The 16,415-nt window shown below is 40.0% G+C and overlaps 1 protein-coding gene across 3 annotated transcripts in view; it reads right to left on the bottom strand.

Moving 5' to 3' along the window:
* mdn1 (midasin AAA ATPase 1) overlaps positions 1-16,415 on the bottom strand; it is a 165,294-nt gene that overhangs the window by 99,780 nt on the left and 49,099 nt on the right. For all 3 annotated transcript variants that reach the window (XM_072249925.1, XM_072249923.1, XM_072249924.1), the window contains exons 33-41: positions 15,502-15,631; positions 11,152-11,388; positions 10,769-10,966; positions 8,448-8,659; positions 6,381-6,503; positions 4,690-4,887; positions 1,341-1,448; positions 1,060-1,248; positions 99-194 (exon numbers count right to left, since the gene is read on the bottom strand). In XM_072249925.1, the coding sequence (XP_072106026.1) occupies positions 99-194; positions 1,060-1,248; positions 1,341-1,448; positions 4,690-4,887; positions 6,381-6,503; positions 8,448-8,659; positions 10,769-10,966; positions 11,152-11,388; positions 15,502-15,631 (1,491 nt within the window). The remainder of the gene's footprint in view (positions 1-98; positions 195-1,059; positions 1,249-1,340; positions 1,449-4,689; positions 4,888-6,380; positions 6,504-8,447; positions 8,660-10,768; positions 10,967-11,151; positions 11,389-15,501; positions 15,632-16,415) is intronic.

Genomic DNA, 16,415 nt, shown 5'->3' with positions numbered 1-16,415 from the left:
CTACAACAGGAGAATAGCAATGATTTTCAACAAGTTTTTATTTTTTACAAATGCATAAATATTTTTACTTCATCAAACTGAAATTCTACATTACACACCTGAAACTGCTGTGGGGTGATATGGAATTTTCTGGATCCAGTATAGGGATGATTGGCATCACCATTTGAGAATATTCTTTCAAATACAGCAAACATCTTGGAAGAAATAAAATGTATAATTAGTGAAGAATACAAGTTCTTTTATGTCACCAAATTACTGTTTATATCTCATGAAGGTGCCTTGTAACTTTAGCACTACTATTTGTGAATGAAACTACATTGCCTTTTGCCAGAACTTCATCTGAAAACTGAGGAAGAGACAGTTACCTGTCATTCCCTGTAATTAGACAAAATTCAAAAAGGTAAACTGTATGAACTTTTGATCAGACCATATATTTACCATGTGTGCTTCAGTATGAGTAAAATGACAGCCCCTGGCATAAAAAAGTTGGGAAGAACAATAAGGGAGGAATATCAGCCATGATTAGGGCTATTCAACTACAAGCTTCAAATTAAGAACTGCAACTTTGTGCACAAATGACAAAGGAACACATTAATTCGATCCATGCTGGGGTATAAGCACTGCATGGTCTAAGTACGTGTTAGTCCGAGTCTGCAACTCCACTCAGGATACATCAACCACCTTTTGGTGTAATATCCTTTTAGCTATCATCAAATACATGCCTTATCCAACTTGAATACGATGTGCAACTGCAATCACCATTATGAATCAAAAATGAAACTTTTGCACTGGATATTACAGATTAAATGCAGTAAAAATGCAACACTTTCTGCTCACTGAAATAATTAAATGTAATTCTCATCAAAAGGGCTAAATAGAAGGAAAAATAATTAGAAGCTGTGCTCTGATTCCCAAGTTTGAATCTGTAAAGTGATCAAACAATGGCAAAAGAAGTGAAAAGTCACAACCTTAGCTCCCAACTACAGAGTTCACACGATTCCCTAAGCAGAATTTACTGCAGAATTAACTGAAAATGAAAAAAAATTCAGATATTCTTACATTTCTCCTGTCTGCTTCAGTTCTCATTCGGTCTGTGTATACCAAAGCCACATGTTGGCCTGGATCATAGCACCCTGCTGTTTGGTCTACCAACATTAATTGACACCACCGGAAGAGGTCACGTAGATTAAACTCCCATGGTCCTCCTTTTTGACCCCATTTTCTTTCTACTATTATTTCTTGGTTCACCTTTAATAAAGAGCAATTCAATTAATAATGAATATTTATGTAAAGAATTTCTCATTCAAACATGATTTCTTCAAGTAGAAAGAATCCTTTACCTTATGGCTAAAATTAACCATTTTACTGATAATATTTTTACCAATAGCAGGAAAGATCGTGTCAGCAATATATTCCATGTCTGTGACTGAAAGTTGATCCACATAAACCTGCAATACAAAACCCAACATTAACCTCTAAGTACTTTGGACAGTGCACACAAAATAGTGCAACAGCAGAAACAAGTTCAGGTACATCTTCTGTTTTATAATCAGTTAAAACTGGATAAAATTTTGCAAATATTGAAAATCATATTACTGCTATTGGACAGAAACACTGCCCTAATCCTCAACTCCAAGCACCACATGTCATATCAGTATTTATTAAATACAACCAAACCAATACAGCATGAAGTGTAGATGTTACATGCAAATTAAATTGAGGAACTCTCGTTGTTCAGACATATTAAAGTTCAAGCAAGTTTCATATCTTGGCCAATCTTCACAGTTTTAAGGAAAGGTTTAAAAGAACTAACATATATGATCACTTATCGTTGCATATTCGCTGTAAAACTGCAAAATAAAACTAGTTCCTACATATCCCCTCATAACCAGAATAGCTACACTTTTAACATCCTAAACAAGAGATTCTGAAAAGGCTAGAAATTTTGAGCAACACATAAAATTCAGGAGGAACTTAGCAAGTCAGGCAGCATCTAGGGGGCAGGGCGGGGAGAGAATAAACAGTCTGATACAAAGAAACATAGAAAATAGGTGCAGGAGTAGGCCATTCAGCCCTTCGAGCCTGCACCGCCATTCAGTATGATCATGGCTGATCATCCAACTCAGAACCCTGCACCAGCCTTCCCTCCATACCCCCTGATCCCCGTAGCCACAAGGGCCATATCTAACTCCCTCTTAAATATAGCCAATGAACCGGCCTCAACTGTTTCCTGTGGCAGAGAATTCCACAGATTCACCACTCTCTGTGTGAAGAAGTTTTTCCTAATCTCAGTCCTAAAAGGCTTCCCCTTTATCCTCAAACTGTGACCCCTCGTTCTGGACTTCCCCAACATTGGGAACAATCTTCCTGCAGCTAGCCTGTCCAATCCCTTTAGGATTTTATACGTTTCAATCAGATCCTCCCTCAATCTTCTAAATTCCAATGAGTACAAGCCTAGTTCATCCAGTCTTTCTTCATATGAAAGTCCTGCCATCCCAGGAATCAATCTGGTGAACCTTCTTTGTATTCCCTCTATGGCAAGGATGTCTTTCCTCAGATTAGAGGACCAAAACTGCACACAATACTCCAGGTGTGGTCTCACCAAGGCCTTGTACAACTGCAGTAGTACCTCCCTGCTCCTGTACTCGAATCCTCTCGCTATAAATGCCAGCATACCATTCACCTTTTTCACCGCCTGCTGTACCTGCATGCCCACTTTCAATGACTGGTGTATAATGACACCCAGGTCTCGTTGCACCTCCCCTTTTCCTAATCGGCCACCATTCAGATAATAATCTGTTTTCCTATTTTTGCCACCAAAGTGGATAACTTCACATTTATCCCCATTAAATTGCATCTGCCATGAATTTGCCCACTCACCCAATCTATCCAAGTCACCCTGCATCCTCTTAGCATCCTCCTCACAGCTAACACTGCCGCCCAGCTTCGTGTCATCCGCAAACTTGGAGATGCTGCATTTAATTCCCTCATCCAAGTCATTAATATATATTGTAAACAACTGGGGTCCCAGCACTGAGCCTTGCGGTACCCCACTAGTCACTGCCTGCCATTCTGAAAAGGTCCCGTTTATTCCCACTCTTTACTTCCTGTCTGCCAACCAATTCTCTATCTACATCAATACCTTACCCCCAATACTGTGTGCTTTAAGCTTGCACACTAATCTCCTGTGTGGGACCTTGTCAAAAGCCTTTTGAAAATCCAAATATACCACATCCACTGGTTCTCCCCTATCCACTCTACTAGTTACATCCTCAAAAAATTCTATGAGATTCGTCAGACATGATTTTCCTTTCACAAATCCATGCTGACTTTGTCCGATGATTTCACCGCTTTCCAGATGTGCTGTTATCACATCTTTGATAACTGACTCCAGCAGTTTCCCCACCACCGAGGTTAGGCTAACCGGTCTATAATTCCCCGGTTTCTCTCTCCCTCCTTTTTTAAAAAGTGGGGTTACATTAGCCACCCTCCAATCCTCAGGAACTGGTCCAGAATCTAAAGAGTTTTGAAAAATTATCACTAATGCATCCACTATTTCTTGGGCTACTTCCTTAAGCACTCTGGGATGCAGACAATCTGGTCCTAGGGATTTATCTGCCTTTAATCCCTTCAATTTACCTAACACCACTTCCCTACTAACATGTATTTCGCTCAGTTCCTCCACCTCACTGGACCCTCTGTCCCCTACTATTTCTGGAAGATTATTTATGTCCTCCTTAGTGAAGACAGAACCAAAGTAATTATTCAATTGGTCTGCCATGTCCTTGCTCCCCATAATCAATTCACCTGTTTCTGTCTGTAGGGGACCTACATTTGTCTTTACCAGTCTTTTTCTTTTTACATACCTATAAAAGCTTTTACAGTCAGTTTTTATGTTCCCTGCCAGCTTTCTCTCATAATATTTTTTCCCCCTTCCTAATTAAGCCCTTTGTCCTCCTCTGCTGAACTCTGAATTTCTCCCAGTCCTCAGGTGAGCCACTTTTTCTGGCTAATTTGTATGCTTCTTCTTTGGAATTGATACTATCCCTAATTTCTCGTCAGCCACGGGTGCACTACCTTCCTTGATTTATTCTTTTGCCAAACTGGGATGAACAATTGTTGTAGTTCATCCATGCAATCTTTAAATGATGAAGGGTCTTAGCCCAAAATGTCAATTGTTTATTCTACTTCATAGATTCTATCTGGCTTGCAGAGTTTCTCCAGCATTTTGTGTGACTTTCAACATTCTTCCTGGACTTTGCAACTTTATGGGATACTCTTTGGCTATGAAAGTCAAATGTATAAATGCATAATGTTTCAAAATTTTTAGCTCAGTCATAATTCTGAAGACTAAGGCTTGCAGAAATCATTGAATTAACAAAAAATGTGGAAAGCAAGTTGCTCAAATCTTCCAAATTACATGTCAAATAACCAGATAATGGTTGTTTCAAATAGTCTTGATTCTTTTGAATTTTTGGAGAAATTTTTAAAATCAGATGCCCGGAAGTGTGGACAGAAAATAAGGATAATAGCTAAAATATTTCACAGAACAAATCACTTAATTGTTACGCAGACTGCAGATTGCCATCCAAATTTAATCAATGGCAAGCTTTCTCCTGTATTTGGTAAATGGCTGGGGAACACATGCTTCTTCCAAAACTATAAGCTGCACTCATTCTCTTGCCTCACCTGTGTAAACCTGTTGAGAAATGACTTGGGGAGCCCTTTCCTTCCACCTCCTTGTCGGTAAGGATTCTGACAGGCAAAGATCTTGGTCGTCTTATGTTGTACACTGAAGCTAAATCCCAGCTCAGGGATAAAAACCTCAGCACGATGGTCAAAACAAGCATTGAGTCCCTCCAGTACAGACTGAGAAGCCAAGTTTAACTGAGAGAAAAAATAATTCTAGTTACTTCATGCTTTTTGGCAGTTACAGGGAATGAGTAAGTTATTGAGTAACATTTTACCAAGCACATACCTTATTCAAGAAATATTTATAAACACTGCATTGTCATCATTCTTTCTGCTTGATGCATCATTGAATTTGTTGACAAATTTAACAGTAGGTCAAGTGGCATCAATGTTTTAATTCCAAATATTCAAGCCTGGACGTTACTTTACAGTTCCCAACCTTTCTGCATCCAGTGATGACAGAACCCTAAACTGTAACCTCATGCAACAAAGATTTTGCAATGACTACACCATGTTTCTGGTGTGCCTCAACACTAAACGATCAACCAGCTTCAGGCAGTCCATGATATTTCACTGAATCAATCTACCAGCAGAAGTCAATGTTTACATCTCTGAGAAGGGCATACAGTCAGCCCCATGTTACACAAATGCTTGGGGTGAACCCAAGATATCACTGTATTCCCTTCCAGCAAACATACACTCCATAGATTGACAACGGTCACATAAAAGGACTGCCTGTGATGATACTGAGACTACACATGCGAATAAAATCTGGTGCTTTTTTAAAAGTAAGGGCTTTGTAAAATCTGAAAAGTGACTCCAGTCTGGTAAACACCAGGCAAGATTCAGTCTCCTTTTTCTGCAAAGCCCGAAAGACATTCAGTATAAACCACTGCCTTGATGCACAGAAGCTAAACAACTGCTGAGCAATTGTTTTTTTTAAAAAAAGAGCCCATGATGCAGCATGATCAGGCCTATCCCTCAACACCAGGGGCAGACTGCATGTAGTCATATTTGATGTTTGTTACATAGGATCTACATGCAGCCAAACAATAGGTGGCCATCAGGATGAGGATTGGACTGAATAAACTTTCTTCTACTTTCCCTGCAATTTGAATATTGCAGCCCTCTGGAGAAGATCCTTTTTCAGACCTCCAGTTGTATTGGCTTGGGCTACTGTTGCAGATCAGAAGTTAGTTATGGGTCACACATTCACAAACATGGACCACTCTGCACCTGATGACCACAACTGAGGAAAAATGCCTTTCCCAGGTTCTCCTTCACCTTGACTATGTGCTTCTCCCTGGCTCATTTGAGCCATTTGTACAGCAGTTTCAGTAACCAGAGTTGACAGCAAGGGGAAAAAAAACTTAGTCAGACCAACTTCTATTACAATACACTTTGACACCAGCAACGGGCAAGAATGATATGGCTGAGGGGCAGAAAATATAGAAATATGAATTGTTCAATAGGTGACCCAATGCTTCTATTTCTGATATACGGGTTAACAGTCTTTTTAGTATCAAAATTTAGTAGGGATTAAATTCCACATCCAAAGGCAACATGCATCTTATACGGAAAGCAGAAATTAAAATGTCAGTATTGCTGTTAATTTTGATGTGCAAATATAGTAAGCCTACAAAGTCACAGAAAAGAGATTTTCAAAACAATTTATGAACAGTACCCACCTCATCTAAAACAATCCAATGCCCAGCCTTCAAAGCTCCAAGCAGAGGGCCATCTCGCCAAGCAAACTCTCCACCTTTACCACCCTCAACAGGCAGGTCTGTCCCAAACAAATCAGTCACATCCTACAGGAACAGAAGACATGTTCAATATTCAGAGCAACAGGTCAGTTACAGTTGAGCAACTAAATAATACAAGTGGTGCCTCTAAACAATGTTTCCCATTTGAAATTTTCCACACTTCAAGTCTCTTGCTCCAAATAGTAATCGACTGATTAACCGCATTAGCATTGGCTTGCAAATTGACTATCATGCCCCTACATCATAACTCCCAACAATATTTAAAAATCCATTATGAATCTTTTTGAATAATCCCAAGATTTTCCACCTTCTGTGGCATAAACCTTAGATTTCTACTGCTCAATGGAGCATACATATGGCCCCCGATGCATTTCAACTGTGCTTAAAATCTTCATTTAACAATAGACTTTAGGTAAGGTAAAAAATTACTAGCTGCAGATAGTTCAGTTGCTTTAACAGTAATACTCTGACAAGTAGTGGAGGACTACGCATGTGAAAGGGGAAGCTCCAATTATTAACAGCGGGAAAAATAGCTTGATTTAAAGATTAGCTTTATTTGTCAAATGCACATTGAAACATACAGTGAAATGCTTCACTTGCATCAACAACCAACACAATCTGGGATGTGCTGGAGGCGCATTCTTCCAGTGCTAATGTAACACAGCCACAACTTACTAACCTGTGTGTCTTTGGAATGTGGGAAGAAACCATAGCATATGGAGGAAACCCAAGCTATCAAGCTGAAGGGACTGATAGGCAATAGATCACGGATCTAATGACAGATTTCCAAGGGTTTTGAATGCACTTCAAGTCTTGGCTGCCACCTTCCAAAATGTCATGTTTCTAGAACTGCTCCCACAGATTGGAAGTTAGCAACTGTTACCCTGGCGTTGAACAAAGTGGAAAGCAGGGAACTATATACAAGACATCAATTATAGAGGAATTGCTTAAATATATTTTTATTATCACTATATGATAATGGGACAAAATTTGAAAATAATACTGGGACTGGACATAGTCAACATGGGTTACAGGGTAATATTTGACAGAACTACTGACAGCTTTCTCGGGCGGGGGGGTCAGCAGTGAAGAGTGCGAAAAGAGATCTAAATAGCAGAATAGATATGATGAATTTGGACTTTAAGAGACTCCACAAGTGTTACACAAGCTTAGTAAACCAGACTGCATAGTATTAAGGTTAATATGCCAGTTAGACTTAATACTGATTACTGATTAACAATACTGTAGCTAAGTGGGCTATTTTCAGGTCGAGAGCAGGGACAAGAGTTGGTATGCATACTCTATATCAAAATGGATGAGATAATCTGTTCAACATATCCAGGCTTGCTGATACGAGGCTAGGTGGCAACCACAGCTGAGAATGTACAGTAAAACTCCAATATTCTATTGCCACTGTTCCCCACAAACCTTTGAAAATTATGGATTCTGGGGAAGATTTGTATTATTATGTGTAACAGCTTAAAAACAGGGAATTACAAGCGTGTTGGAGCATCGTGTGCATTGAAAGATTAACATGCAGTAGTCCAGAAAATCTGCTAGTCCAGCACTAAAGACCAGAGCATGACTGATCAACTTAATTTTACTGTAGAAAGGCTTGAGGGAGGGAGAGGCAGGTTAATTGACTGGGCAAGTAGATGACAAACAAGGCAGAAAATAATTAAGAGTAAAGCATTTGCCCATTCATATTTTCAAATTCTCTTGCAATAAAGTCCTGCTTTACTTGCTTATTATTCAGTAAATCATATACAATATCATTAAGGTCCCTCTGTACACAGCATCTTTCAATCTTTCATTTAAAACTATAGTCAGTACTTTTCCCTATCAAAGGATACAGTCCTGTGCCATATAGCAGCCCAGAGCTAAAAGATCAACTATGATTTTGCTGAATAGTGGAGCAAGCACGAGGAACTGAAAACTTACACTTAATTCTACAGGTCCCAAGACTTAAACAGTTCTATACTAACTTACTGTTTGTTCAGAAAGGTTAATTCGGACAAGTGTGTTTCCAGAAGCCTTTGCCAAAGCTGCTACCAGGCTTGTCTTTCCAACTCCTGGTGATCCCTCCAGAAGAATTGGCCTGTTTAACTTCAGGGCTCTCAGCACTCTCTGAGCATTCATTGCAGTTGTGCCAGCATTCAATGCATAGTCTTCAAGTGCAACCTTTTCTCCACCTGTCCCTTCTAGAAACATTAATACACACCCATTGTTAATAAGTACTCAAACTATTATTTACTGATTTACTCATTAGTTAATGTTTTCAGCAAAAATAAAGGCTGGTTAGCTAAATGATATTTTAATAGAAACCTTTTCATTAATAAGTTCAGTAAGGTGGGACTAATCTATATTTTTTCAATATTAAGGGATTTTTATCTTACTACAGCTGTATTATGAAAGATATTAATAAAATTAGAATAGTATCAACTGCACAAGCTGAACACAAATGCCAAAAATCTTGGGAATGGGAAAAAGGCACTTTTACTTTTTAAAAATATCTTCCAATACGTCTTTGAATGCTTTGTACAACCGACTAATATTTAAAGCTACTTTTTATACTGCCAGTTGCCTAAAGTAATGATAAGGAAATGGTCAAACTATCATAGCAGTCAGTCAGTCTGGGGGAGAAAAAGGTCTAAGTAGAGGATAACACAGAATTTCTGGAGTACTGGCAACCATTATATTCCTAGAATCATGCAAAATTCCTACCACATTCATACCAGGGATTAAGCTGACTTGCAAATGGCAAATCATACAAGAACACAATCAATATTGGAACTAGTTTGATCTTTTTCCACTTGCGGTGTCTGAAAACACTGCCTCAGAATATTGGAAAAAAAAACTATCCATTGGCATCAATAGACAATAGGTGCAAGAGTAGGCCATTCGGCCCTTCGAGCCAGCACCACCATTCCAGTTCCTGCCTTATCCCCATAACCTTTGATTCCGCTATCTTTAAGAGCTCTGTCCATCTCTTTTTTGAAAGCATCCAGAGACTTGGCCACCACAGCCTTCTGGGGCAGAGCATTCCATATATCCACCACTCCCTGGGTGAAAAAGTTTTTCCTCAACTCCGTTCTAAATGGCCTACCCCTAATTCTTAAACTGTGGCCTCTGGTTCTGGACTCACCCATCAGCGGGAACATGCTTCCTGCCTCCAGCGTGTCCAATCCCTTAATAATCCTATATGTTTCAATAAGATCCCTTCTCAGCCTTCTAAATCCCAGAGTATACAAGCCCAGTCACTCCAATCTTTCAACATATGACAGTCCCGTCATCCCGGGAATTAACCTTGTGAACCTACGCTGCACTCCCTCAATAGCAAGAATGTCCTTCCTCAAATTTGGAGACCAAAACTGCACACAGTACTCCAGGCGTGGTCTCACCAGGGCCCTGTACAGCTGCAGAAGGACCTCTTTGCTCTTATACTCAATTCCCCTCATTATGAAGGCCAGCATGCCATTAGCTTTCTTCACTGCCTGCTGTACTTGCATGCTTGCTTTCAGTGACTGATGTACAAGAACACCTAGATCTCATTGTGCTTCCCCTTTTCCTAACTTGACTCCATTTAGATAATAATCTGCCTTCCTGTTCTTACCACCAAAGTGGATAACCTCACATTTATCCACATTAAACTGCATCTGCCATGCATCTGCCCACTCACCCAGCCTGTCCAAGTCACCCTGCATTCTCATAACATCCTCATCACATTTCACACTGCCACCCATCAAACAATACACATGCCATAATTATCAGGACATCGATTTTAATCATTTGTTCAACACAAATTAGAAAAGAATAATTCTAAAGAATACACAACAGATCTAGGGTACATGCACGTATTTTGCTGAAACTGGACATGGTTGAGATAATGGTTAAAAAGGCACAAGGAACCCCAGGGTTTTTATAAAGAGTAGGCATGGAGTGCAACGGCATTGAATTGTCTTTTACAAGACAATTCTGGACACAAGTAATCTATTTCAACGCACTCCTGGGCCCAAACTTTAACACCAGGGGCAAGGGACATGTGTTATATCATAGGAACTGGCAGAAGCAGCCAAGATTAAAACCAAAAAAAGATGCAAAATGACCTGATCAAGATATTTAAAATCAAGGACAGTAGATATAAATTCTCCTTCATTGAAACAGTCAAGAACTACAGAACACAGAATGAAGGTGATTAACAGAACAAAACTAACATGAAAGAGAGGGAGATTTATTTTTGAAGTAATTCTCAGAAAAATAGAGTAACCTATGTCTTTCCAATTTAATAACAACACTAATCACATGCTCACCTATGGGAATGTAAAAAGGATGAATTCCAAAGTAGTGTTCAGTCCATAAAATTTTCCTTTTCCTTTTCACATCATAACTGTTCAACATACTCCTCACATGTTTTTTCAAATGTGTGATCACAGACAGCTTTTTAAAAAGAAATTCCAAGCATGCTTTGCGAGCAGCCAGTGTAGCTTCAGAAGAACAAACTGTAGACCCTGGAAAGAAATTATGTCAAAAAGGATTAAACATCTGCACTTGAGAACAATCTGGTAATCCACCCTCAGGAGAACAAAGAAATGTAGGCTGAGTAAACATGCAACGGACTCAGTTCTGGAAAACTTTAATCCAAGAGATTTAGAACCAATACCACCCTCCCCCCATTCCTTGATCAAACACACACCTGATCCAATGCCATCAACACAAATGAGACAGGCAGCATGTATGAATGCAGTGACAGGATCGAGATTAAACGTAGTTCTATCATCCAAATCCACATCTGAAGTCACTCTTTCAGTTGTAACGTTCATGAAGTTGACCCAAGACAGAATATCACGAATACTCAATACACACTGACGCCCAAACTCTTGATTTTTTAGCCAGTCAATGAAATCCAAAATGAGTTCAGCAATATCTTTGCCTAGAATGCACAGAAAATTCAGTTAGTTCACTTTCCTTGCTTACTTATTCTATCCATATCAAACCTGGAATAGCTGGACTGCTAGTAGTCTATTTCAGCTACCGTGACATTATTGCCCTCAAACAAGGCGACAGTCATTTGAAAACAAATTTTGTTGGGAGTGAGTCATAACTTGAAGTGGTGAGTGAGATGTTGTAAGTTGGGGAGCCATTGAAAAGAACAAGACTCATCAGGAGCAAGTTGTATTTGAGGCAATTAAAGGAAGTGAGATGTAAGCTGGGTGGCTATTGTTGGAGTGGCCAATGTTAAGAGGGGGAGGCTATGGCTCAAAAAATCTGGGTGAAAATAGGCTTGGTAAAGCACAGGTGGAGGTTCTAATTAAGTTTTTATTAAGTTGTTTTTTTTCTTTGTCTATTAGCATACAGGTAGTGCGCTGAGAATGTTCTTTGTCTGAGATGTAGGAACTCTGGGAGACCTCCAGTCTCACTGATAACTACATCTGCAAGGAGTGCATGAAGCTACAGCAACTTAGAGACTGTTTTAAGGAACTGGAGTTGCAGCTCGATGACGTTCCGCTCACACAGGAGAATGAGGAGGTGACTGATAGGAGCTACAGAGATGTAGTCACCCCTACGTTGCAGGAGGCAGGTATGTGGGTTTACTGTTAGGAGAGGGAAAGGGAATAGGCAGCCGAAGCATTGTATCCCTGTGGTCATTGCTGTCAGTAATAAGACCATAAGATATAGGAGCAGAATCAGGCCATTTGGCCCATTGAGTCTGCTCCACTATTTCATCATGGCTAATCCAAATTTCCTCTTAGCCCCAATCTCTTACCTTATCCCTGTATCTCTTCATGCTCTGACCAATCAAGAATCCATCAACCTCTGCCTTAAATATACATAAAGATTTATAAAGTGGTACAATAAGTATACCACTTTAGATGCTGTTGAGGAGGAAGATCTAGCAGGGGAAGTCGTAACAACTGGGTCTCTGGCACTGAGTCTGGCTCTGTGGCTCAGACGGGAAGCGAGAGAAGAGGAGTGCAGTAGTGAAAGGAGATTCCATAGTTAGAGGAGCAGACAAGAGATTCTGTGCACATAAAAAAGACAGCAGATGGTATTTTGCTTTCCAAGTGCCAGGGTCAAGGATTTCTCAGATCGGGTCCATAAGCATTCTAAAGGGGAAAGAGTGAGCATCCAGAATTTGTGGTATCTATTGGTACCAATGACATAGGTAGGATATCAGAGAAGACCTTGAAGGAAGAATATATGGAGTTCAGTAGAGAGCTAAAAAGCAAGACCTCCAGGGAAGTACTTGCTGGACTGCTGCCTGTACCACACAACAGAGGGCAAGAATAGGATGATCTGGCAGAAGAATGCATTGCTGAGAAATTGGTGCTGGGATGGTGGGGTGAGTTGCAGTATAATGTGGGGGCAAAAATCAAAAAGGGTTGTGAAAAAAGGAGTGAAGGTGTTATTTTGGAATGTACAGTATATGAAATAAGTTAGATGATTTTGTAGCACAGAGACTGGCAGGTACGACACTGTGGGTACAACTGAATCATAAAAGATTATAGCTGAGAGTTTAACATTCAAGGATACACACTGTATTGAAAGGACAGGCAAGTAGGCAGAGGGGGTGGTGTGGCTCTGTTGAAAAAATGAGATCAATTCCTTAGAAAGGGGTGACACAAGATCAAAAGATGTAGAATCCTTGTGGGTGGAGTTAAGAAACTGCAAGGGTAAAAAGACCCCCATGGAAGTTATATAAAGGCCTGCGAACTGTTGGCAGGACATGGAATACAAGCTTCAACGTGAGACAGAAAAGACGTAAAAAAGGCAAAGTTATGATAGTCATGGGGAATTTCAATATGCAGGTAGATTGGGAAAAACAGGTTGATGCTGGATCTGAAGAGAGAGGATTTGTAGAATATCCAAGAGATGGCTTTTTAGAGTAGCTTGTGGTTGAGCCCATTAATGAAAAGGCAATTCTGGATTGTGTGTTGTGTAATGAAAGAGATTTGATTAGGGAGCTTAAGTTAAAAAATAACCTTAGGAGGCAGATCATAATGTGATAAGAGTTCACACTGCAGTTTGAGAGGGTGAAGAAAAAGTCAGATGTATCAGTATAACACTGGAGTAAAGGGAATTACAGAGGCGTAAGAGAGGAGCCAGCCAACGCTGATTAGAAAGAGCATCATCAGGGATGACAGCAGAACAGCAACGGCTGGAGTTTCTGGGAGTAACTCGGACACACAGGATAGTCACATCTTTAAGATGAACTAGTATTCTAAAGGGAGGATGGGGCAACCGTGGATGACAAGGGAAGTCAAAAACGGCATAAAAGCAAAGGACAGGGCATATAGTATAGCAAAATATAGTTGGAAGTTAGGAGATTGGGAAGCTTTTAAAAACTAAACAGAAGGCAACTAAAAAAGTCATAAGGTTAGAAAAAATTAAATATGAAGGAAAGCTAGTCAATAATATCAAAAAGTTTTTTTTCCAGATATATAAAGAGTAAAAGAGGCGAAAGTGGAGATTGCACTGGAGAGGAAGCAATGGAGGACAAAGAAACAGCAGATGTATTTAATAAGTATTCTGTGTCAGTCTTCACTGTGGAATACACTAGCAACATGCCGGAAATCTGAGTGCCGGCGGGGGGTGGGGGGGTGGGGGGGTGGGGGAGGCGGGGGGGTGAAGTTAGTGCAGTTACTTTTACTAAGTAGGAAGTGCTTGGGAATCTGAAAGATCTGTAGGTAGACAAGATACCTGGACCAGATGGACTAGGCCCCAAGGTTCTCCAAGCGGTAGTTGAAGAGATTGTGGAGGCATTCGTAATGATCATTCAATTATCACTAGATTCTGGCATGATTCCAGAGGACTGGAAAATTGCAAATGTCACTGCACTATTCAAGAAGGAAGGGAGACAGAAGACAGGAACTTATAGATCAGTAAGTCTAATCTCAGTAGCTGGGAAGATGCTGGAGTTGATGAGGTCTCAGGGTACTTGGAGGCCCATGATAAGATAGGCTGTAGTCAGCATGGTTTTATTAAGGGGAAATCTTGCTTGATAAATCTGTTTGAAGAAACAGCAGGCAAGATAGACAAAGGAGAGTCAGTTGATGTTGTTGACTGGATTTTTAGAAGGCCTCTGACAAGGTGTGCACATGAGGCTGCTTAACAAGGTAACAGTCCATGGTAATGCTGCGAAGATACCAGTAGGAATAGGAAGTTGGCTGATAGGCAGGAAGCAAAGAGTGGGAATATAGGGGGCCTTTTCTGATTGGCTACCGGTGACAAGTGCTATTCTGCAGGGTTTGGTGTTGAGACAGTTTCCTTTCACATTAAATGTCTATGATTTGGATGACTTCGTGACTAAGTCTACAAACAATACAAAGATAGGTGGATGGGCAGGTAGTGTTGAGGAAGTACGGAGTCTGCAGAAGGATTCTCGCTTGTGCAGGATTTCCTAAAGGTTAACCTGCACGCTGAGTTGGTGGTAAAGAAGGCAAATGCAATGTTAACATTTCAAGAGGACTAGAATATAAAAGCAAGGATGTAATGCTGAGGCTTTATAAGGAATTAATTGGTCAGGCTGCACTTAGAATATTTTCAGCAGCCTTGGACCCCTTTTCTAAGAAATGATATGCTGGCATTAGAGAGGATCCAGAGGAGGTTCATGACAATGATTCCGGGAATGAAAAAGTTAACAAATGAGGAGTTTTTCATGGCAGTGGGCTTGTACTCACTGCAGTTTGGAATACTGAAAGGTCTAGATGTAGTGGATGTGGGGTGAATATTTCCTCTAGTAGGTGTGTCTAGGACTAGAGGGCATAGCTGCAGAATAGGGGGACGTCCATTTAGAATAGAGTTAAGGAGGAATTTTTCAGCCAGAGGTTAGTGAATCTATAGAATTCATTGCCATAGCTGTGGAGGCCAAGTCATTGAGTATACTTAAAGCAATGGTTCCTCATTAGCCAAGGTATCAAAAGTTATGAGAAGGAAGGAGAATGGTTTATGGTGTTCTCAACAATATCTTGAACTCGTCATCAAGAAAGATTTCCACAGCTTCAAAAAAATTCTAACAAAATACAAAGCAGCAGACTATCCCTACCTTTATTATCTTCTCCATCTAAAGAAAGCCCGGGACACAGGTTATGTTGAATAATCTCCATCAAATCATCACGGCTATTGCATGGTGGGCACCAGATCTCAGTAAATCTGTTCCTCAAAGCTGGTGAAAGCTGATATTTAAAGTAAAAAAAAAAAAAAAAAAGCAGAGGAGGAAGAGTTAAGCCATGGTAAATTTCAGTTACCACTGGAGAAACAGAGCATATCATGAAAAGACAAGTTATAGAAACTGGACAAACAACTCATAACAACATCCAAGAAATGACAATTCACAAAAGTGACTGAACAATCCAAATATGTTCTTGACAGGGAAAAAAAGCACAAAAGTTCTTAACTAGACATTGTAAATTTGTAATCCCTCTACAAGTGAGACCAAGCACCATGAACCTAAGAGGAAGTTACCTTCTACAAGAAATGTTTTTTTTTATAAATTGCTCAAAAGCAAACCCAAAGTGTATTGAAGAATAACAAAATAGAAAATTTGCAATGACAGGCTGTGATGAAACTAAATGATTAAGGTGGCTTTGGCAATTATCATAACAGACAAGCTAGATTGGCCATTTTGTTTCTATGCAGTAGAGTGAGGCAAATATAAGTAAACAGGGAAGCAAATGGTTTGTTATCCAATTATTTGTGATGGTGATGATTGTGATTGCATCGAATCCCTCTCAACACTACCCTCCTGCTTTCTCTTGGTAACATTTGATGCCCTGACCAATCAATAACCTATCAACCTCCACTTGAAGTATATTCAATGACTTCATCTCCAGAGCCATCTGTAGCCATGAATTCCACAGATTCACCTCTTTCTGGCTAAAGAAATTCCTCCTCATCTCTGTTCTAAATGGATGTACCTCTATTCTGTATCTGTGCCCTCAGGACTTAAGACTACCCCAG

Source organism: Mobula birostris, chromosome 2 (assembly GCF_030028105.1).
Source record: "Mobula birostris isolate sMobBir1 chromosome 2, sMobBir1.hap1, whole genome shotgun sequence".
Classification (NCBI taxonomy): domain Eukaryota; kingdom Metazoa; phylum Chordata; class Chondrichthyes; order Myliobatiformes; family Myliobatidae; genus Mobula; species Mobula birostris.
Note: the sequence above shows the minus strand (reverse complement) of the source record. Positions and strands in the feature narration are given on the sequence as shown.